The 23,361-nt window shown below is 38.8% G+C and overlaps 1 protein-coding gene across 6 annotated transcripts in view; it reads left to right on the top strand.

Annotated features, from left to right (window-relative positions):
• The window catches only part of sh3pxd2aa (SH3 and PX domains 2Aa), a 166,285-nt gene that overhangs the window by 15,400 nt on the left and 127,524 nt on the right, over positions 1 to 23,361 (top strand). For all 6 annotated transcript variants that reach the window (XM_055204579.2, XM_055204574.2, XM_055204577.2 and 3 more), the window contains exon 2: positions 8,296 to 8,376. In XM_055204579.2, the coding sequence (XP_055060554.2) occupies positions 8,296 to 8,376 (81 nt within the window). The remainder of the gene's footprint in view (positions 1 to 8,295; positions 8,377 to 23,361) is intronic.

Below are 23,361 nucleotides of genomic sequence, written 5' to 3'. Positions count from 1 at the left end.
ATCTCTGCACTAAATGGCACTGTCGTGGTTGGATAGTGCAGATTAAGGGGTGGTATTATCCCCTTCTGACATCACAAGGGGAGCCAAATTTTAATGACCTATTTTTTACATGCTTGAAGAGAATGGTTTACCAAAACTAAGTTACTGGGTTGTTATTTGTCATATTTTCTAGGTTGATAGAAGCACTGGGGACCCAATTATAGCATAATTTTCATGCCATGGCCCCTTTAACCAAGCAGTTGGGTTTGTCTATACACGCGCGCACTCTTCTGATGACAAAAATTGTGTCACGGACCCTTGCGTCCACACAAAAAAATGGACTATACTTCGACCTATACCTGTTGGGTGGTAACCTATGCTGGGTGGTTTCAACCCAAAACGTTGGTTTGTTTTAACCCATTGTTGGATCAAATGTAATCATTTTCAAAGTTTTTGTTCCTTTTTGGCCTTTTTAGAGTGTATTTTTACCCAACCATGGGTTGTAACAATCCAGTATTTCTTAGAGTAGGCTATTTTTGGAGGATGGCGGGTATTGCTGTGCAGTTTCTAGGGAGTTGCTAGGTAATTGATTACTGCCCCACTTAGGCATGGGCCAGTTACCGGTTTCAAGGTATACCAAGGTTTTAAAGAGTCAAGGTTTCAAAACCACATTTTTTTTGTGATACCGTTTCCAAGGTATGAGCTGTGTTTACACAAAATTAATTAAATGTAGAGATGTAACAGTATTACAAATTTCGTGGGATTGCGGAATCAAATTTTCCTGGTACCACCGTGGTCACATGATTCGGTAAAACGTTAGGTCTTCCGGGGAACACGTGTAGTTTTTTTCGGCCAAGTGGAGCGAGTGGAGGGACGCGGGAACTACAATTCCCATAATCCCATGCGTGCCACTCTGATGCCTCTCTAGTGGAGCGACAATGGCGGAAGCAAAAGAAACACGAATTTGGGTGAGTGTGAGGAGAGTGTGTATGCCGTTTCTCAATTAGTGGCAACTTTAAAAACTTTTTAAAAAACGCTGACGGGGAAAGAGTTAAGCATGCTTACATGCATATTTGATTATCACTTCAACAGTTGCACGATAAAAATGTTAATGTATAAATTAGATGAATGTTGGTTTATAAAATAAACACCACAGTCTTAAATCATATTTTCATTGTGTCTTTGCTGCGTCTGTGTTGGATGGGAACTGCGCTCTGTTTCAGTCACACTTGATTCTGAGGAACTACTTTTTTTGGCGGAAGAGTAATATTTGTACTATTATAATTACAGCTTATTTGTGTTTTATTTTATAAAATCCCGCTAACGTTAAGCATATGAAGTAACCGTTTTATAAACACAATAACCCCTGCGAAGCAGTGGGGTTACAGTGCATTTTATAACAGCTAAGGGGGTTTTATAGCCTGGGTGCCAGCCGATCTTAGCCCCGCCCACCACAATTTGAAAAACGGGGGAAGATCGGTCTGGGGACTCACCGTTGAGGAGCTACTATGCGAATACCAGAACCGGCCGACGAATCAAATTGTGAGGGCGGGCTTTATACGATGATGGACAGATGATCAACAGTAACGTATCAACCATGTCACCAAAGAGCGCGTGTGTTCAATCTGTTTACAATGAAATGGCTGCCGCTGGTGAATGCAGATGTGTGGATTCTGACATTGAGTCTGTTCTAAAAGATATCGACAGAGCATTGATTTAAAAAGAGGAACAGAGAAACGCGGTCAAGGCATTTGTTTATGTTTTCGCCGTCCTTCCTATGGAGGACAAAGTTAAAGAAGCAACTGAAATGGGTATCATCATGGCGATGCAACTCGGCGTGCACAACGAGATGGATATAATTAGCGGTCGTTGCCAGCTTCTTTTCGGAAGCCTGGAATCGTGACTGCTGAATAAGTGGAGGGACATGCTAGGCTCCGATACTTTTCAAGCCAACGTAATGGGTAGCTATCGTCGTGGATGAAGTTCACCTAACGTACAAATGGTAAGAGATAGTCTTACTGTATGACTTAGTAAATACTTAATGTCGTGATATAAATGAAATGTTGTAAACATAGTAGGTGTTGATGTACCTTCGCTAACTCAGACTTAGTATAATTACAATGATAGTATCATTGTAGCGAAATTACTAGCAGTTCGGTCAGGCTGCAAAGACGTCATTTCAACATCACACAATCCGTTGCTCTGATTGGTCGTATGTCTATCCAATTGAGTGCAGAGGCAATTTTCGGTTGAGACACGCCTCATAATTTTAGCTCAATGGAGCGGTATCAGACTCAAATTCTGACTAGAATTGAGTATGACAACGTCAGGCTAGGGGTTTTAGGCACCCCGCTCCGCTTCGCGTTGTGCCTAACAACGCCCCTTAGCTGTTATAAAATGCACTGGTAACCTACTGCTTCGCGGGGCTTATTGCTTTAATTTAAATAATCACAGTACTGTGTGAAAATTATTTCATCAACAAACAAAAAAATTTATGAGAATTAAATGTCAAAGCAAAAAACAGAAAAATAATTGTCATAACCCTCAAAGCCCTAAAACAGGCAATAAATCGGCATAATGGTCACAATTTATTAGGCAATTAAACGTCAGTCAAATTTCATAATCGTGACAGCCCTAATTGTGTCCAATTGAAAAGTTATTCTTTCTTTACGCCGGCATTTAAAAAGAACACATTTAGTGTTGCAGTGGCAATACAGCGGTATTGAAACCGTAGTATTTTTCCTTAAGGTTACCTTACTGCCAAAATCTCATACCAGGCCGTGACTAATCCCACTCTAGTCAAAAAGTGTCTTTATACTAGGTTATGTATAAGTATAATAAGTATAGCTTTGGTTATTGCTTCACTGAATGCTTGTTCTTTTTTTCACCATACATCTTGTAAACCAAGGAAGAATGAAAGCAAACAGGCACGATTCGAGGCTTTAGGCAAAGCAAGGCAAGTTTATATGTATAGCACATTTTATACACAGAGGTAATTAAAAAAAAAGAGAGATATTTAAAATCACAATGAAAACAAAGATCAAAGTTGTACTAAGACAAGAATGGGTATGGTTATGAAACGTTTTGATCTACTTAAAATGTTAAATAGTGTATTTTGAAAAATATTTGTAACCAAGCAGATCTGGGGCACCATTGACTTCCACAGTAGGACAAAATAATTCTATGGAAGTCAATGGTGCCCCAGATTTGTGGTTATTAATACTTTTCAAAATATCATGAGTGAGAGTAAATGATGGCAAAAATGTTATTTTTGTGTGAACTATCGCTTTAAAAGTTATAGGATGTTCATATACATATCTTTCCGAATCATGATTTATTATAGAAGTTGTTTGTTGTAAAATTAACAATTGACTTCTGTTCCGTTGGCTTACTTGGTTCTGTTTCAAAAGCACAGCCAAAGCTTTCAGAAAAGCTATTTTAGCTCTCTGGGATGGTGAAGTTGCGCTTGATATTTTGGGCGTGGGCTTTCGGCGATCCTATTTTCCACTGTGGTTGCCATGAGGACGGTTCCCTCGGCCAATCGTGTCGGAGAGTTGATGAGTGTGCATCCTAGACATTCACGCACACACATACACGCAGGCACATTTGGGGTTGCCCTCTCTTGCGAAATTACAAATTACAGTCGGGCAAGGAAGGGCAGATTCAGCAACCAAACATGCCAGACCGGTCAAGGGTCTTTAAATAACTTCTGTAGGCAAACGCACACACACACGCACCGAGTATCTTTATAGCACTCGCTCTCAAAGAAACATTCTCACACTCTCTATCTCTATCTATCACATTCACACACACCTCGAATCGTACTCTTCCAGGCACGCTGTGTGTGATAAGCATGTATCTGTTTGGATAGCTGCACACACACACTGTGGGAAACAGCATGACGTGTTTAAGTCAAGGTCTTTCCCAGCATTCAACTAACAGATGGAGCACTTTAACCTGGCAATGTACAAATACTCACACAAGCATGGGCGATATCTGTCTCGCACCACACTTCAGAGATTTCTCTGTCTCCGTGTCAAGCTCTACCACAGACATCTGTCTGTTTCGTATGATATCTGTCTTAATTCATTACCTATGAAACACCAAGCAGTTTCCCACTTTATGGACCGTGACATAGTCTTCGATACTCGACTGCCTTCGTGCCTCAGTTATGGGGACGTAGTAAATCAAACACTTTGCTTGTCTTATAATTGAGACCAGACTCAATTGAGCTTAATATATGTTGGAGAAGCCTACAAGGGAGACGTTCACACAACTATCAGCTTCACAAGCAGCTTGCTTTACTATTAGTTAAGGCTGGGTGGTAAATCGAGTTTAAGTAATATATCTGCATTTTTTGCTACAAATACTTGATACAACCCTGTATTTGAAATTTATTTTCATCATATATTGTCTTAGCTTGCTCTCAAAGTTCAGAAAACTTTACAACTATTAGCATTATGTGTAAGAAATGCTTTCTTTATTTGGCAATGCAGCTCCTTGTGTGCGCCTTTGAGAGACCTCCGCACAAGCACAGATAAATCCAACCCAAATGTTTAATGTCATGATTATTACTATGACGTGTTTAAATCAACTATATAAATACTTTGAATTTGATAGATATGCACCAATATATCGAACAATAATTGGTATTGGTCGATGAAAGCAATTTTTCACCCTATCGGGCGATAGTTTAAAAACAGCCTATAGTCATAGCCAATATAGCAATCAAAAGAGAACAGGAAAATGCAATGAATTTCAGCTCTGTGTATAGAAAATGTGAAGAAACATCACTATTTTAATGTTAATTTAAAGGGGCAATGAAGCTGTCAATTTTATTGTTTTATACTGTTGTCTGAGGTCTACTTATGATGTTCGCGTGGTTTTTACATTCAAAAACATCAAAAGCAATAAGTAATAGGCTATTTTGTAACATGGATTAGTGGCTGTCTGGAGAAAAGATTCGTTTGAAGGGGCGGGCCGCATTGAAGACCTGGACGTAAACGCCCACTGCTATGATTGGACAGCTTCATTCCTCTTCATTACACGTGGGGAAATGTTTTAAAAACATTCATGTGTAAAAATAGCAGCCGAACACATATATGTTTGAGCCACAAAAGATTCTGGGTGCTGAAGATGATACACATAAATGACAATATGTAAAGTAGAAACAAAACTTTAAACTCGACGTGACTAAATTACCATAAACAACACAGTAAGCGCGCATCAGAATCTAAACTGGGGCTTGTAAGTCCTTATCACACTGCAAAAAATGATTTTCAAGAAAAAAAATTCTTACTATTTTTGTCTTGTTTTTAGTAAAAATATCTAAAAATTCTTAAATTAAAAAGCTTTTTCTTGATGAGCAAAACGTTGCAAGAAAATAAGTCAAATCAAATTTAAGTGATTTTGTGCATAAAACAAGCAAAAAAAAAAAAAAAAATCTGCCAATGGGGTAAGCACATTTTCTTGAATTTTTCTTGAATTTAGTGTTTAAGAAAAAAATTTAAGATTTTTTTGCTTACCCCATTGGCAGATTTTTTGCTTGTTTTATGCACAAAATCACTTAAATTTGATATTTTTTTTGTCTAAAACAACACTTATTTTCTTGGGTCGTTTTGCTCATCCAGAAAGCGCATCTTAATTTAAGAATGTTTTGATATTTGTATTGAAAACAAGACAAAAATACTTAGATTTTTTTTCTTGAAAATCATTTTTTGCAGTGCACTAACTTTGTATATTTCTATTGTGCTTGTGAGGTTGCTCTTACATACACCTAACGTTACATACCACAGTTGATAAAAAATCTTTGTTGAGTGTTGGACCTTTCAAACGCAACTTGCCTAAATTACCGTATACAACACAGTAAGCGGGCATCAGAATCTAAATCGCGCAAGTCCTTCTTTATCACTTACTTTGTATACTTCTAGGGATGCACCGGTAGGATTTGTTTGGGCCGATACCGATGCTTGCCGATTTAAACAGACAACTTCTGGCCGATGCCGATACCGATATTAAACACTTGTATACAATACTATACTGTTGGTCTATTAGCTAGTTTATTTCTGCATCAAATTATTTTTACTGAACATGGATTGGATCTAATTAACATTCAACTGACCAACATAATAAGAGAGGCACAAATTAAGCTAAAACAAATATAATAAGACAGCATGACAACCTTCAAATGTGGTTTTTGCTATTCAGCATTTATTTGATAAACAACATTACCTCATTTTTTACATATAATGGATTTCTTTATGCACTTAATTAATAAACAATCGGTATCGGCCTTTCTCGTGCTATTGCCGATATGCCGATGGTTTCAAATTCATCAAAAATCGGCCGATAAACATCGGCGGCCGATACATCGGTGCATCACTATATACTTCTATCATTATATTACAGTCGTATTGTTAAGTGTTGCACCTTTATTAATCGTTTAATGTTTTTAGTAAATTAAAACAGCTATAAATTATTTTGCGGTACACAAAGTAAACAAACACTCCCCACGCGAGCTGGAACTTCTTTAAAAACAAACTTTAACCACGCATTCCTAATGTTATGTTCCGAGCCTCCGAGTTAAGATTATACAGCGTCTGTGTTCTTATAGATGGTTCTTCCACAACCGAACACTCTGTTTCCATGGGTACTCATAACAGATCACCGCTTCAAAATAAAAGTCCCTCCGGAAAAATTTATTTAAAAGTAATTTTGGTTACATTTGGCAATCTTTAAAGACATGTTTACTGATTAAGACACTGCATGGTTTGTTTTGCCCCTGGCCCACACGTGTGTCACGTGAAGCTGTGGGCGGGGCTAGAAAAGTGGTCGTTGTATGGAGGAGGTGTTAAAATTCTAATCTGACGTCACATTTCGGCACATTCCTGAATCGACCATTTTCTTGGCTTGGTGCCAAAAACTGTTATATTTCGGTAAAGAGGACGCTTGCATAATGTTTATTTAAGTATGATGACCTCTTATATAACAAAATATCAAGTTAAAATTGATTTTTTGATTCACTGCCCTTTTAATATTAATGGTTATTATATAAATTAATAACATGTAATCTTCAGAATTTAGCTAATGCAAGTTAAAATAACCACCAAACTATCGGTATCTGCAGATATCACTCAATTATCGGCATCAGTGGAAATGTTTTATATCAGTGCATCTCTTGTATTTGGAAATCCTACTTTTTTGACACACTGTTTTCAAGCACTGTGTAGAAGTGGAGTATGCATGCTTGGACATGGGGCTTTGAAAGGCTTGACATCAGATCAAAGTCAGACCCTTGAGAGATGTCAACACTCTGCAGGCCGGGGCGAGATAATGTTTGAATTTGCCTTATTAGACAATTGAGGTGTTTATTTGAAGGGTTTATTCCCAGAGAGGTGCGGTCAGAGTATCACAGTGAAATGAGCCTGTTAGGCATATTACACACTTACTAGATGTACTTACTGAGAGTAAATGTGCTGAATGTAGATCAGATGTGTCCTACAGTTACCTAATAAAAGCAACGTTAGTTGTGTGTGTGTAAACAAGACAGGCATTTGTTTGTATGTTGATGCTAGCCAGTACGTGTATCTCATCTATGGATTGTTTTGATTAGTACTAGAACTAGGTCAAGTCACTTGTAAAGTTGGATGAGTTGGAAATGGGTTAATAAATGACTTCAAATGTGAAAGTGTTTTGTTTGAACAATAACTATAAAGTTTTACAAAGATCTTTCTAAATTTAAGAAAGTAATGGAGTCCACAACACCAGTAAAACTTTACAGATGAACGATGCCTTTGAAGCTCAACTCTTTATTAGGAGCGGTAACTAATGACACAACACAGTTCGTCATGAATGACAAAGTGCATGCGTCCTGTGTTAAAAGAACAAAGGAAACTTAGGGTTGAGTTGGGTGCAGGGCACAGTGACCCTGTAGTTGTCCCGTTGGAATGACGTTTCGGGAACGGGAATTTCCCTGTGCACACTTAACGTTCTGGTCCTGATGATGTCATGTCGTCTTTTGGTGACCTTCATTGCTTGTGCAGGACAATAGAGGTGGATTTGACAGAAACCATACGTTTGCAGGAAAAACTTCCTGACTAGACCGTGGTGTTTCCTGACCACACCATGCTGCACAGTGATCTTTAAACAAAGACTTAAAGGGACAGTTCTCGAAATCCTGTTTCTTGCATTGTGCATTGTGTTATGAAGCAATTCAGAATTGATGTATGAGTATATTGTGTCTTATAATGCAATGACGTAGGTTGTAATGGATGTATGTATCATGTAATACTCTTTCCTGTATTTCTCTCTTTTTAGGTGTATCTCATCAATGTCACATACTCCGACTCCTCCTCCCACATCATCTACAGAAGATACAGTAAATTCTTTGATCTTCAGGTAAGTCATGTTTACTATCGATTTGTTTTTTTTATTGGTTCTTGTCCGCTAAAGTTTCACGGCTTGATGTGGATGATGGCCAACTTGCCATCCAAAAGCTGACTAATCAATTAATAACTAGTTTTCAGGCATTTTATTCTGCAGGTTGTTAGCTAATTTTAGTGGTGTTGCTGTGGAGAGGATGATTTAAGATGTGATTGGTTGTAGTAATTTTCGCTTGGTGGGCTTTAGTACTATGCTGATGTGCACTTGTATGCGTATGTGTAAAAACTGGACTATACTTCTATTTTAACGCTACATTCACGTGGGAGGTCAGCTTTAACCCTTCACATTAACTTTGAATGGTTGACGTCATGCGTCAGCGTTGCTGATGTTGTGTCACTGGTGCAGCATCACTGGCCTTGTTGCGTCACTGGCGTGTTGCGGCACTGGTGCTTCGTAACACTGTCGTGCTGTGTCACTGGCGTGTTGCGTCACTGGCGTGTTACGTCACTGGCGTGTTGCGGCACTGGCGTGTTGCGTCACTGGCGTGTTGCGTCACTGATGCTGCGTCACACTGGCGCTGCATCACACTAGCTTTCTGCATTACTGGCATGGTGCGTCACTGGCGCTGCGTCGGACTGGCATGTTGCATCACTGGCGTGTTGCGTCACACTGGCGTGCTGTGTCACTGGTGTGTTGCGTCACTGGCGTGTTACGTCACTGGCGTGTTGCGTCACTGATGCTGCGTCACACTGGCGCTGCATCACACTAGCTTGCTGCATTACTGGCATGGTGCGTCACTGGCGCTGGGTCAGACTGGCATGTTGCATCACTGGCGTGTTGCGTCACACTGGCGTGCTGTGTCACTGGTGTGTTGCGTCACTTGCGTGTTACGTCACTGGCGTGTTGTGTCACTGATGCTGCGTCACACTGGCGCTACATCACACTAGCTTGCCGCATTACTGGCATGGTGCGTCACTGGCGCTGCATCAGACTGGCATGTTGCATCACTGGCGCGTTGCGTCACACTGGCGTGCTGCGTCACTGGTGTGTTGTGTCACTGCCGTGTTGTGTTACTGGCGTGTTGCATCACTGGCGTGTTGCGTCACTGATGCTGCGTCACACTGGCGCTGCATCACACTAGCTTGCTGCATTACTGGCATGGTGCGTCACTGGTGCTGCGCCAGACTGGCATGTTGCATCACTGGCGTGTTGCGTTACACTGGCATGTTGCGTCACTGACGTGTTGCGTCACTGCCGTTGCATCACTGGCGCATTGTGTCACTGGCATTGCATCACTGGCGTGTTGTGTCACACTGGCATGTTGTGTCACTGGCACTGCGTCACTGACGCATTGCGTCACTGACGCATTGCGTCACTGCCGTTGCATCACTGCCGCATTGTGTCAATGGCATTGCGTCACTTGCGTTGCAGGCGGCAGAAGTTGAACATTTCTCAACTTTTCAAGTGCCAATGCAGGTGTCAGCCAATCCGATAACCTAGTGCAGACGGTAGTCAATTACATTTATGCAAGACAGGAGAACAGAGGTGCTTGTGTGACAGTCCATTGTGATTTGTTGTTGTCATTATGACGATTGCATTAGCGCCATGCTTCATACATACCCCCGCCAAGTCTTAACGCTGTGAATGTACCGTAAGAGTGCTGCGCAGTGATACACATTGACCAGAATCAGAATCAAGGACTGGAACGGACCATTTTGTAAGTTGTTTTAGATCCAGCTTCTGCCAAAATGCTTGTAAATAAATAATAAAGGTTAAAAAACAAGCTAATGCTGTTTAATGCAGCGTGCCTTACTGCCTTTCAGGCCTAAGTCATGGGCTTTGCTAGAATGACATTTATGGCTGTATTTTACACAATAAAAGACTTACTCAATGATGGAGCTTTAATGTTAAGATCTCAGGACACCTCCGCCAGGAACAGTATTTGCTTTGGAAGCAAAACAGAGGAAACGGAGCATTCACACACGTCCTTTCAGGTGCAGATGGGCCTCTCAGTAAAGTCTTGGAAAACATAGCAAGTGGGTGTTTGTGGATGACTAAGCACATTTAGTTGCAGTGTAAGCATGTCTGTTTGAACATGTATTAAAAACATGTTACTACATGTTACTACATATACTACTGCATATTTGTTTTGTGTATATAAATAGCAATGTAGTACCAATATGGTTTATAGTATTGCCATGCTTTTTTTTAATGAAGAAAAGCAGCCAATTGGAGCTGTTTGTCCATAATGAACTATATTGTTTTTATTACCTTAGTATGAACCGTTTTCCTACCATTATCTACATACACCGCGGGTTTCCTTCCATGGAAGTCGCCGTCTTGTTTCTACAGTAGCCCTCAACTTACAAACTGCTAAACAGAGAGCGCATTTCGTCCCTACGTTGTCTCAGATGACGAAATGTTTGTCCTGTGGCTGCTACCGTACACGGCAAAAAATTATTTTCAAGAAAAAAAATTCTTGTTTTCAGTAAAAATATCTAAAAATTCTTAAATAAAATGTATTTGATGAGCAAAACGACCCAAGAAAATAAGTCTAAAAATATCAAATTTAAGTAATTTTGTGCATAAAACAAGCAAAAAAAAATAATAATCTGCCAATGGGGTAAGCAAATTTTTCTTGAATTTAGTGTTTAAGAAAAATGTTTAAGATTTTTTTGCTTACCCCATTGGCAGATTTTTTTGCTTGTTTTATGCACAAAATCACTTAAATTTGATATTTTTGGTCTAAAAACTAGACTTAATTTCTTGGGTCGTTTTGCTTATCAAGAAAAAGCATCTTAATTTAAGAATTTTTAGATATTTTTACTGAAAAAAAGACAACAATACTAAGAATTTTTTTTCTTTAAAATCATTTTTTGCAGTGTAGCTTTACTATGCGTTTCGAAATTGAGGGGTGAGCTGTGCACTGAAAAAAATGACTTTCTTTCTTAGTATTTTTGTCTTGTTTTCAGTAAAAATATTAAAAAATTCTTAATTAAGATGTTTTTTCTTGATAAGCAAAATGACCAAGGAAAATAAGTCTAGTTTTTACACAAAAAACGATTTAAGCGAATTTGTGCTTAAAACAAGCAAAAAAAAAAAGTTTATGAAAAAAGTAAACTTATTTCAAGAATTTTTTTCTTATTTCATTGGCAGATTTGTTTTGCTTGTTTTAAGCACTATTTACTTAAAGTTTATATTTTTTGTGTAAAAAGTAGATTTATTTTCCTTGGTCATTTTGCTCATCAAGAAAATACATCTTAATTTATAGAATTTTTAGATATTTTTACTGAAAACAAGACAAAAGTAATAAGAAAGTCATTTTTGTGAAGTACAGTGTGGACTGAGCCATTGGTTGCAATTCGCAATCTCACCGCTAAAAAACACACTGGACCTTTAAAAGTAATCTCAGGGTGAAACTATAAGTAGGTGCTTGAACAATTTTTTTTTAGAGCACATAATTAGCAAATTCAAGGCAAACGGGGAAATTACTTTGAAAATGCTAAAAATATAACATTGTTTTGATTTAGTTTATTGTAAAAGTTAAATAAGTTATTATAAAGTTTTGATAAACATTAATATTAAAGAATGAGTAGGTGGCCCTAAACTGTTATTCCTTCAGTACTATGGCATATATCTACAGTATACCATCACATACATGGTACTGCAACAAATGTTTTTGTGCTTTTTAAAAAAAAGCATTTTGGGATCTCTATAGGGTTCAGCGTTCTCCTCCAGACTCTGTTAGGGAGATTCATCTTTTATCAAAAGACTTCAGTGTTTAACTTAGGCAGTAAGGGCGGCCATGTTGTGTGCAGGGCATCGGGGTGAAGTCAAAGCCTCTATTGATAAACCGAGAGGCCGAAACCAAGCCAGTCAATCAGTTCCCTCCTTCCCAGTTCCTTCCTCCCCGTATGGGATAACGGCAGGTAGAAAAACAAACAAAAGGAAGAAGGATGAACCTTAAGCGGCTGTCAACATCTGGGATCATTTTAAAAAGTATAAATAATGCATTCGACTGTGCTGACAGCAGGTTTGAGGTTTTGGTAGTTAGCACTTTTAGTAAATCAGAATTGAATCTTTGCTTTGTGGGATCTGATCCGGTGTACAGAATTCAGGAGCTGTGCAGGTTGAATTGGACGCTCCGGTGCTTTATAAGCCCTGTGCTTCAGTCATTAAATCATTGCATGGCAATACACATTTGGCAAACTTGTGTCTATAAATTTGTGTCATGTACAACAACACTGTTACAGCCAAGCACATGTAGGCGGACAACTCGATCTCCCTAATAATAAGTGTGTCATGGGGAATTCAGTATGCAGAGATAAATGACATCATGTAGCTTATTTTAACCATGATTCCTTACAGGTTAGCATCAGTAGTCCTCTTAATGCACATACAGTCAATAGTAATATTGTCAATACTGTACCTTTTCATTGAAAGCTTATAACACCCTTCATTTCAACCACAACTCGCCAGGAAGCTTTCGTTTTTTATTCAACTCCCAGAGTTACTCTTGCAGTGTTGCGGTTACTAGCTTACATAGTGGAGCTTGTTTTTTCTTTATAAAGCTAGCAGGCAATCTTCAGTGTGGTTTAAAGAGAATCAGGGACCTATAAAGCGCTTGGTCAATGTGTCCACGGATGCTTATACTGGCCGACTGTTGTGCGTTTGAACAGACATAAATCCAGAAAGAAATCATGCTGTGTTGTTCTGGTTAGCATTAGCATGTTGCATACATCTGTACTGCGTCCGAAATCGCCTACTACATACTATATAGTACGCGAAAAGCAGTAGGCGAAGCGAGTAGTATGTCCGAATACATAGTATTCGAAAAACAGTATGCGAAAAGTACCCGGATGACCTACTACTTCCGGTTAGATTTTGCAGTGTGCATACGATGGACGCTACACTATCCCATGATGCCCCGGACGAGGAGTTATCCAACGAAGAAGAAGAGGCACGCGGCTGTTTTCGCGCTGAAATGACACGACGTGATGACGACGTATGTCACGTGATGTAGCAACATGGCGGATGTAGTACGTCCGAATCTCATTCATACTACCAGGATTCATACTATACAGTGCCTACTGTTTTAACGCCAAGTAAGTAGGTACTTCATCTAATTCAGTACCTACTATACAGTATGCGGTTTCGGACGCAGCCCTGGTCTTCTGTCTATACAAAATAAGTGAACTGTTTTTAAAGGGGTCATATTATGATTTTTTTTCAAAAATGTAAAATAAGTCTTTGGTGTCCCCAGAGCACGTATGTTAAGTTTAAGCTAAAAATACCCCACATGTTATTTATTATAGCATGTTAAAATTGCCACTTAAAATTGTAGGTCAGAGCAAAAATGTGCCATTTTTGGTTGTGTCCTTTAAAATGCAAATGAGCTGATGAAATGCAAACACTGATTGCAATGATGGTGGTTTGTTGAAATTGAAACTCAATTGTGCTGTCAATTTTTTTCTTTCTCTCTGGACTAAATGGCTGTGTTGTGGTTGGATAGTGCAGATTAAGGGGCGGTATTATTAGGGCCCGAGCACCGAGGAGCAGGCCAGAATGGCCTGCACCGTGGGTGCAAAGCCCTATTGTTTTTGCTCAGTTTCTTTTACTTTTTCTTCTCCAAAATGAATCGCATTTTTGAGGGCCTAAACATGCTCGAAAACTCATGAAACTTTGCACACGCCTCAGAAGTGACGAAAATTTACATGTGGTATAGGCATCAGAAATGGGCGTGTAGAAATGACTGGATAGCACCACCTGCAAAATTTCAAGAGAACAGCTCTCCTGTTACGAAAAACTTACAGATTCGAAATTTGGTAGGGTCATCTATCACCCCAGACCTACAAAAAAGTTCCTTGGAACCAAGCTCTAAACCCCACAGGAAGTCGGCTATTTTGAATTTTCTCTGTGATTTCTGTGCAAATTTTGCCATTTCCAGGCTTCGTACTTTAACGAACTCCTCCTAGAGATTTAATCCGATCATCATCATATTTGGTCAATATCATCTAAAGGCCTTTGCGATGTTAAATTGCGAAGCTTTTGACTTTTCGTTGGAGGGTGTGTCTGTGGGGGCCTGACAAATTTCACAATTTTCGCATGAAACAGGAAGTTGTTATAACTAAGGCATGCAATGTTCAATCTGCCCCACACTTCACATGTCTGATAAAGGTCTTGGCCTGAACACATTTCAATGCCAATATTTAGCTTCCGTCATAGCGCCACATAGAGGTAGAAGGAAATGCCATGTTTTACGCCGTGATTTACTGCTCTTACAGATTTAATCAAGTCATCATCATTTTTGGTCAGACTAATCTTAAGCCCTTTGCGATGATAAATTGCGAAGATCTTGACTTTTCGTTGAAGGGCGTGTCCGTGGCGGCCTGTCAAAATTTGATGTTTCGCCATAAAACAGGAAGCTGTTGTAATTCAGGCATACATTGTCCGGTCTGCCACATACTTCACACGTTTGATTAGGGTCCCGGCCTGAACACATCAATATGGCATAATTCAGTAACACTCATAGCACCACCTAGAGGCAGCAGGAAATACCATGTTTTGCGCTGTGACTTACTGCTCTTAGATATTTAACCATATCAACATCATATTTCAGTGTAATGTCAAGACCTTGTGTGATGATAAAAAGCAACAACCTTTACTTTTAATTAAAGGGTGTGTCTGTGGCGGCTTCGCAAAGTATCGCTAAATGAATCGCATTTTTGACAGCCTAAACAAGCTCAAAAAGTCATAAAACGTTGCACACACGTCAGAAGTGGCGAAAATTTACATGTGGCATAGGCGCCAGAAGTGGGCGTGTAGAAATGGCTCGATAGCGCCACCTGCAAAATTTCAAGAGAACAGCCCGCCGCTACGAAAAACCTACAGATACGAAATTTGGTAGGGTCATCTATCACCTCAAGACCTACAAAAAGTCTCTTGGAGCGAAGCTCTAAACCCCACAGGAAGTCAGCCATTTTGAATTTTTGCTGTGATTTCTGTGCAAATTTTGTCATTTCTAGGCTTCGTACTTTAACAAACTTCTCCTAGAGATTTTATCAGATCGTCATCATATTTGATCAATCTCATCTAAAGGCCTTTGTGATGTTAAATTGCGGAGCTTGTGACTTTTTGTTGGAGGGTGTGCCTGTGGTGGCCTAACAAAGTTCAGCGTTTTCGCCATGAAACAGGAAGTTGTTATAACTAAGGCATACAATGTCCAATCGGCCCCACACTTCACATGTTTGATAAGAGTCTTGGCCTGAACACATTTCAATGTAAATATTCAGCTTCAGTCATAGCACCACCTAGAGGTAGCAGGAAATGCCTTGTTTTATGCTGTGATTTACTGTTCTCAGAAATTTAATCAAATCATTATCATATCAGTTGAGACTGATCTTAAGCCCTTTGCGATGATAAATTGCGAAGATCTTGACTTTTCGTTGAAGGGCGTATCCGTGGCGGCCTCGCAAAGAGTGATGTTTCGCCATGAAACAGGAATCTGTTGCAATTCAGGCATACATTATCCGATCTGCCCTATACTTCACACTTTTGATAAGGGTCCCAGCCTGAACACATCAATATAACAACGATCAGTTACAGTCACAGCGCCACCTGCTGCAAACAGGCGGTGTGGCACATCAGTTTCCCTTTGAATATCCACCTATATTTACCCACTTTAATTCATATCCCCCTGGTTCATTGCTTTACTAATGTCATAGGGCGGCGGTGCACATGCGTGCGAGGGCCCTTCCATCGCTGCTTGCAGCTTTAATTGTAATTGGATTTGCTACCTATGTCACAAAACAAGCGAAATCTGAATGACCTATTTTTTCAGACAATAATGTAGAACGGGAAATTATATGATGGGACTTTTTGTTTTTTGGGATTTGATTAGATCAGGGGGATGCAATGTCAATCCACATGTAATCAATAACTTAAATTTATTTTTAATAACAAGCAAAGTTAATAACAAGTAAAATACCTTAGTTCAAATCATAGCTAAAGTGTATCAGCAATTACACTAAATAAATCCCAAAGAACAAAATGAAGCTAGCCAGAGCAATAAACAGGCATCAGAAATTAACTTTGGGCAAGGCGTGTAATCGCGGAAATGCGTGTACATCCGATGGAGGGTTTAAGTAAATATTTTTGATGAAAGATTATGATGGCACATGAATTAAAAAAAGATTTGCACCAAGAAATAATTTATAGGAAACGCTGCATTATTCCGTTAAAAATAAGTATTTTCATTTTACCGTGGGTTCACATCAGCCGCCTTTGAGCCGTCAAAATCGTGTCTACCGCTCCTAGTTTGCCACTTAAGCAGTTTGAGTTTGCTCGCTTCATTTGCGCGTGAAAGCTGCGCGTTGAATTCTAGTGATCAAGACATTCACGCAGAAATTTCATCATGGGAGGGGCTTCGGCGACTCCGCTCGCTTCCTGTAATCACGTCACTACTAGAGCAAGCTCCTGATTGTTTAACCTGTGCGTTTTTCCACCAAAGTTCACATTTTTCAACTCACGCGTTTGCCGCGGCAATGCTCAATTCGAGGCATTCACATGAACTTGACGCGCGAATGAGGCAGAATCGCGTCTACCGCGCCACGCTAAACGCCTCATTTGCGCCACGAGACCTCCATATGCGCGTCTTCACATTTACTTAACATTGAAATCACTCACGCTTGATGCCTCTACCGCGGCTGGTGTGAACACAGCATTAGTCACTTTAAGATGCCAGCAGCCAAAAACTGGCAAGTTTGCCCAGCAGATGGAGTGAAAAATGCTTAAAAAAGTTTGAAAAACATCTATACTGGTTTTACATTATTATTAATAACTGAACTGCAGTGTCTACGTGATTTTGAAAACTATGTTTACTGTGGTAACCTTTTAGACAATAAGTTTATGGAATGTAGTAGGAGTAATACAATCTGCTTCATTTTTATTGCAACAACTACAGTCATAGTTACAATGAAACACAGCTCTGTTGGTTCTATGTGGTTTTTATAAATAACACCGTTGAACGCAGTTAAGCTATGGTTCCTGTGCGGGAATTGTAGTAAATTTTCATAAGGTATGGGTGTATTCTTGGATGTAAATTAGGAAACCTGTATTGTTTGTACTTCTAGGTTCTTGTTTGAAGTTCCAGGTCTATTTCGTCGTCACCGGTCTCTGTGGAACAACCACCCAGAAAGCTTGTGTATAGCTAACTCGCAGTTTAAACACATCAAGGACATTTTAAACGCCGGCCTTGTAGCAATTCATTGAAGTTGGGATGCTAGAAGCTTCTCTTACATTTCTCTTTCCATAATATATGCCAAAACCTCAGTCTTGTGAGGATGTAGAGGTACATAATGAAATATTGTCAGATGAATACTAAAGCGTTGACCTCTTCTGGGTAGGTTACTCTTCTCATACTCTTTTGAGGAGGTGGGTGTGTCTCATTGTCAAGTATTCTGGCTGTGCTCCATTACCGAATTAAGCCTAGGTCCTCATCTGATCGTGCAGCACTGCAGGCTGTACTGACATCTGCATAATGTAGGAGGTGATTCATGCTTTTTCACTCTAAATCTGTTTTTTCATAGCTTTAAGGGTTTTTTCCAGGCTTTTTTGGGGAAGATATCTGGATACGATAAAACTGTAGAGAGACAAGGTCACCTGGTCATGAGACTTGAGAATGGGTGAGGATGCTTAGTGAAGAGTTTGTGTTTTTAAGGACGTCATTTTAAAGGGAATTTGGCAATATCACACTGACTGTGTGCTTACAGTTCATGTTGGACTGTTAGCATGCTAGAAAAATGGTGTGTCTCTAAATTCTTTCACTTTAACACATCACAGATTTGTGTACATGGGTTACCAATGCGTAAAGAGAATATATATATATATATATATATATATTCATATGTTGAATAAGCAATTTTCAGGATGCATGTGGCTTAATATTTGTAATTTTTTTTTTTAAGTGCCGTCATGTTAAATTCTTACATGAGGGTCAACATATCGACCACTAAATAAGCTCAAAATATGAATCATTTATGGCACCTCCGTCAGAAATGAAATATTGATATTAATTGAATCCTCTCGCCACACTACAAAAAATTATTTTGTATTTTTTTTCAGTACAGGTATTAGGGTTGGGCAAATTTTTTTTTTCAGATTAATCGTTTTTTTTTTTAAATAACCTGATCCTGTTTGATCAAGGAATGCGACTGTTTTGACTTTTTTCAGCATACATTTTTCATTTTGCTTCAAAATTGTATTGTATTTAACAAAATAGTTTGCATTTGAAAATTTGACATGGGTTCTGTTTTAATGTACCGAAATCGATCTGATAGCTTATGAATCGAAATCGAATCGATCCGGAACAACTGAATCGATACCCAGCCCTAACAAGTATGTAAAAAAATTGAAATCAAGGTGCAATTTCTTAATAAGCAAAATAAGTTTCTTTTTAGATAAAAAATATAACATTTAAGTGAATTTTGTTTACAACAAACAAAAATAATAATTATCTGCCAATGTGGTAAGACATTTTTTTCTTTAATTTTTATTTGAATGAAGTGTTAAAGAAAAACAATTTTTTTCTTACCTAATTGACAGATTGTTTTGCTAGCACAAATTCACTTAAATTTGATATTTTTTTATCTAAAAACTGTAATTTTCTTTTAGCTCATCATTTTTTTTATATTTGTACTAAAAACAAGACAAGAATACTTAGTGTCTTTTTTTTGCAGTGCACGTATTATTATGTTCATCAAATACTTTTACTTCTAAATTCTCCTAATTCAGAAATACCGGCACTTTGTTGGAGGAATCTGCTAAACACAATGTTGATTTTTTAGCAAAGTACTCAAAGTGCCCAGCCGACGAATGTAAAATGACTGTGGATCACATTCAAACTTGGGTCCCTTGTGAGTATTTGAACCTGAATGCATTCCGAATGTGGCATCCACAAGCGTCACAGCGCCCCCTAATGTGTGCTTCAGTTTCTTAATTTTTTAGTTGCATCTTTAGTAATTTTACAACTATGTTTTGTCCAAAGAAGTACATATTTTTTGGAAGTGGAGGTTTTTGCCAAAAAGCTTTCATGCACTTAGAGGGTTTTGCAGCGAAAGACAGTCAAATTTGTTTAATACCTATGAAATGACTAAAATGACATTTGTGAAAACAAGACATTTACATTTCTGACTAATAACCTTTTCATTAAAGTGAAATTACTGAACCTAAACATAAGAGCCCAATAAAAAATCTCAACACTTTATACTGGAGTCATAAGAGCATTACACCTGACAAAACTAAGTGGGGATGACATCTGCTTAGAGTTTTGCTTTGAGTTTTTCTTTTTATCCATGCTGAATTTGTCAGCTCACCCAACTCAAGACCAAACCAAAACCATCTGACAGGAGAATGTTTACGGATATTGACTGCGCCGCTCTCTGTGTGGTTCTATTGGAGCCACATTTGTTTGATGGCTACAGTTCCTTGGACTTGAAAAGCTCAAGTTTTGCAGATTCAGGAAGGTTGTTGATTTATCTGTAGCTCCTTGACAGGAATTTGAAGATCTTGGCTACACCGGTATGGATCCTTATGGATTTATATAGCATAATGCTCTCCGTAACTATTAATAACTGAGATATTTGTTTGCATTATTGAAAAATGGAGAGGCAGCAAAAACATCCCAGGATATGTAAGTTGTTAACTGAGGATTTTCTTCAAAATTATTTACACACATACGCAGCAATAGTTCTCAGTGACTTTGATCGTATTCATCAAATTGAAAGGAAATAAAACATCCCTTGTAAGATTCAATCCTAGAACCTTTTAATTAATAGTCCAGAGTATATTATAGAAATCTTATGATGTCTAAAACCCATGTTTACGTTTTTTTCAGATAACACTTGTTGGGTTGTTTCAACCAGTTGTTGGGTAAATATGGACAAACCCAATTGTTAAGTTGAATTTACCTAACGAATGCCCATATCTGACCCAACCATGAGTTAGAAACAACCCAGCCTAGGGTAATTTAATCCCAGTGGTTGATTTGTCCATGTTTTACCCAACAATGGGTTAAAATAACCCAGCTTTTTTCACTTCAGTAGCCTATATAAGATTTTTATAGTGCAAAACCACATGGTTACCAAACTGGATCTGCCTTGATTTCTTTTACCACCCTGTCCTCTAAACATGAATCCAACTGACACCAGATAATCTTATCCAGGACATGCTTTGGCAAACGGGGGTCATCCAGTCCAGATTTGGGAATGCGTAGGTGGTGTGGCCCTGCCCGGCTTAAAGTCCAAAATGGGCGTCTAGACCACAAGGCACGGCAGGCCCGCCACAGCCCAACCAATGGCCGAAGGAACTCGAGGTCTCAGCATTTTTCACTGCCACTCCACTTGGCCTACTGTACTGAGATCAGTGAGGAAATAAGGGCCCTGATTGTTGAAGCCGCATAAAGGCTTGTTTCATGAGCGAGATTGCGTTTTAGTCAGAAGATCGACACCTACACTTCAGAAATACACACTTGCCTTGTGCTGAGAGGAACAATTGAGGGGTTTCAGCCTGTGGTTAATGGAGACATTGCCCTTGGCTCCTGATCTGAGGCCAATTTTTTGTGCAAACAGAAAAGAGAGACTAAATTTAGTGTAACAGACCAGGACATTCAGAGATTTCCATCCTACTCTGCTGTGGTTATTTCTTGATTTAACTCTTAAGTTTAGGCTTGGGTGTTTTAGAGATACAACGAGACCCACAGGAAATAAAATGTACAAACAATCTCTTTACAGAAGCAGTAAGACCTTATGAAGTAAGATGATTACTTGTGTATTTTATGCTTATTGGAGTTTCACACTGTTAGCTTAGCAACATGCTATCATCAGTACCTATTAAAACAAATTGCAAGTTGGGTCTCTGGTGCTAAATGCTATTTGCCTGTTGTTTCTTTTGTAACACATGTCTTTTATGAGGTTTATGTTGGTTTTAATTTTGTCTAAAAGGGTAGCTGCCAAACTGAAAATGAATGGAAATCTGATTGAAATCTCCTGGAGTCAACATGTTGCAACTCTTGCTTAGATTGTTCTTCCAGAAGAAAACATCTAAGACTAAGTTAAAACTAAAATAAAACATAATTGGAGAGTGTCCAAAGCTGTAAGTGTAAAGTTTGCTGTAATAGGATGTGGGATCTGTGTATGAATGTACCAGCGGTGTGAGGGATGCTTTGGGTCTAGAGTCACAAATGTTTGATCTGTTTGGTTGTGTTTGTGTAGGTGTACTCAGAGAGTGGATGTGGGTTTATTGTATTGGTGCCAGACTCTGGGTTTTTGACCACCTCTCTGAAGTTCTTTGATGTTCTTGTAGACTTTGAGTCTGTGTGTCACAGAACAAACAGTCTTTGGCATGAGCTACTGTAGTAGACCAGCCTGTTACCATTACAATGAAACATTTCCACCCTGCAGTAAAACCTAAAGTTTGAACATTTGTGACAACATTTAAACAAGTAGAAAACCCTTAAAAGGTGCAATGTGGAACTTTAACTCATTGCCCGCCAGCATTTTTTTTGATTTTCACAAAAGTTTTACAAAATGCCTTCCAGGTAGGGATGGGACGATTACCGGTTTCACGATTAACCACGATAAAATGTCCTGAAGGTTAGTATTTTCGTTTAGAATTTAATTATCATTAAAACCGTGTTTGATTACCGTAATTATGAAAACTCGCGGTATATCCTGTCCAGCCAGAATCAGTTTGACGCATGTGCGCACATGCAACATAGTTTTTTGCACAAGAAGGCACTTAAGGGATAATGTATTGTATTCATTTACGGTAAACTTATTACACAGATTTATTTATTTATTTTACCACAAAAATAATTTCAGGGACATCAAAACCACGATAATATTGATAATCGTGATAACTTTGGTCACTACTTCCAGGAAAATTTTCTTCTAAAATATATAAACATACAAATATATCAAATGAAAGAACAGACCCTCTGCTTTCAAACAAACAACAAACAAACAAACAAACAAAACGGGAAAAAAAAACGTGTCATCCTATTTATATTTTTTTCTCTGCTTATAAACTCTTAAATATTAGTGATGCGCGGGTCAGCGTTTTTCCAACCCGCGGGTCCCGCTTTTATGAAATATTTGGCTAGCCCCAACCTGCCCCGCACCAATGTATCTATATTTACAACACGCACCGCCCCGCACCCCCGACCATTAAAATAGACATTCTAGGCATTTGCAATGTAAATAAAAAGAAGCTTTATTTCAGCCTAAAAGTACTTGGAAACAGCCATTAGATTACATCGCCCTGTAAACTGGCAACAACATACGCGAATGAACCATAGAAACCAACATGGTCATATTAATATAGAGATCTTTTAATTATCCGTTTGTTTTGTTGTTGTGGCTGGCAGCGGGAGCTACTTGGGGCTTTCGTGACGTGGCGCCAAAGGTTTGGGGACATCAAGTTACGTTGCGCAAATTACGTTGCCACGTAGGCCTACGTAATTTAAAGGAATAGTCTACTCATTTTCAATATTAAAATATGTTATTACCTTAACTAAGAATTGTTGATACATCCCTCTATCATCTGTGTGCGTGCACGTAAGCGCTGGAGCGCGCTGCGACACTTCGATAGCATTTAGCTTAGCCCCATTCATTCAATGGTACCATTTAGAGATAAAGTTAGAAGTGACCAAACACATCAACGTTTTTCCTATTTAAGACGAGTAGTTATACGAGCAAGTTTGGTGGTACAAAATAAAACGTAGCGCTTTTCTAAGCGGATTTAAAAGAGGAACTATATTTTATGGCGTAATAGCACTTTTGGGAGTACTTCGACTCGCCTGAAAAGTCCACTCCCCTTCTCACTCTCATAATGGGAGAGGGAGGGTGTTACTGCGCCGAGTCGAAGTACTCCCAAAAGTGCTATTACGCCATAAAATATAGTTCCTCTTTTAAATCCGCTTAGAAAAGCGCTACGTTTTATTTT

The sequence above is a fragment of the Misgurnus anguillicaudatus genome, chromosome 3, assembly GCF_027580225.2.
Source record: "Misgurnus anguillicaudatus chromosome 3, ASM2758022v2, whole genome shotgun sequence".
Taxonomy (NCBI): domain Eukaryota; kingdom Metazoa; phylum Chordata; class Actinopteri; order Cypriniformes; family Cobitidae; genus Misgurnus; species Misgurnus anguillicaudatus.
This window is presented reverse-complemented; position numbering and strand designations above follow the sequence as displayed.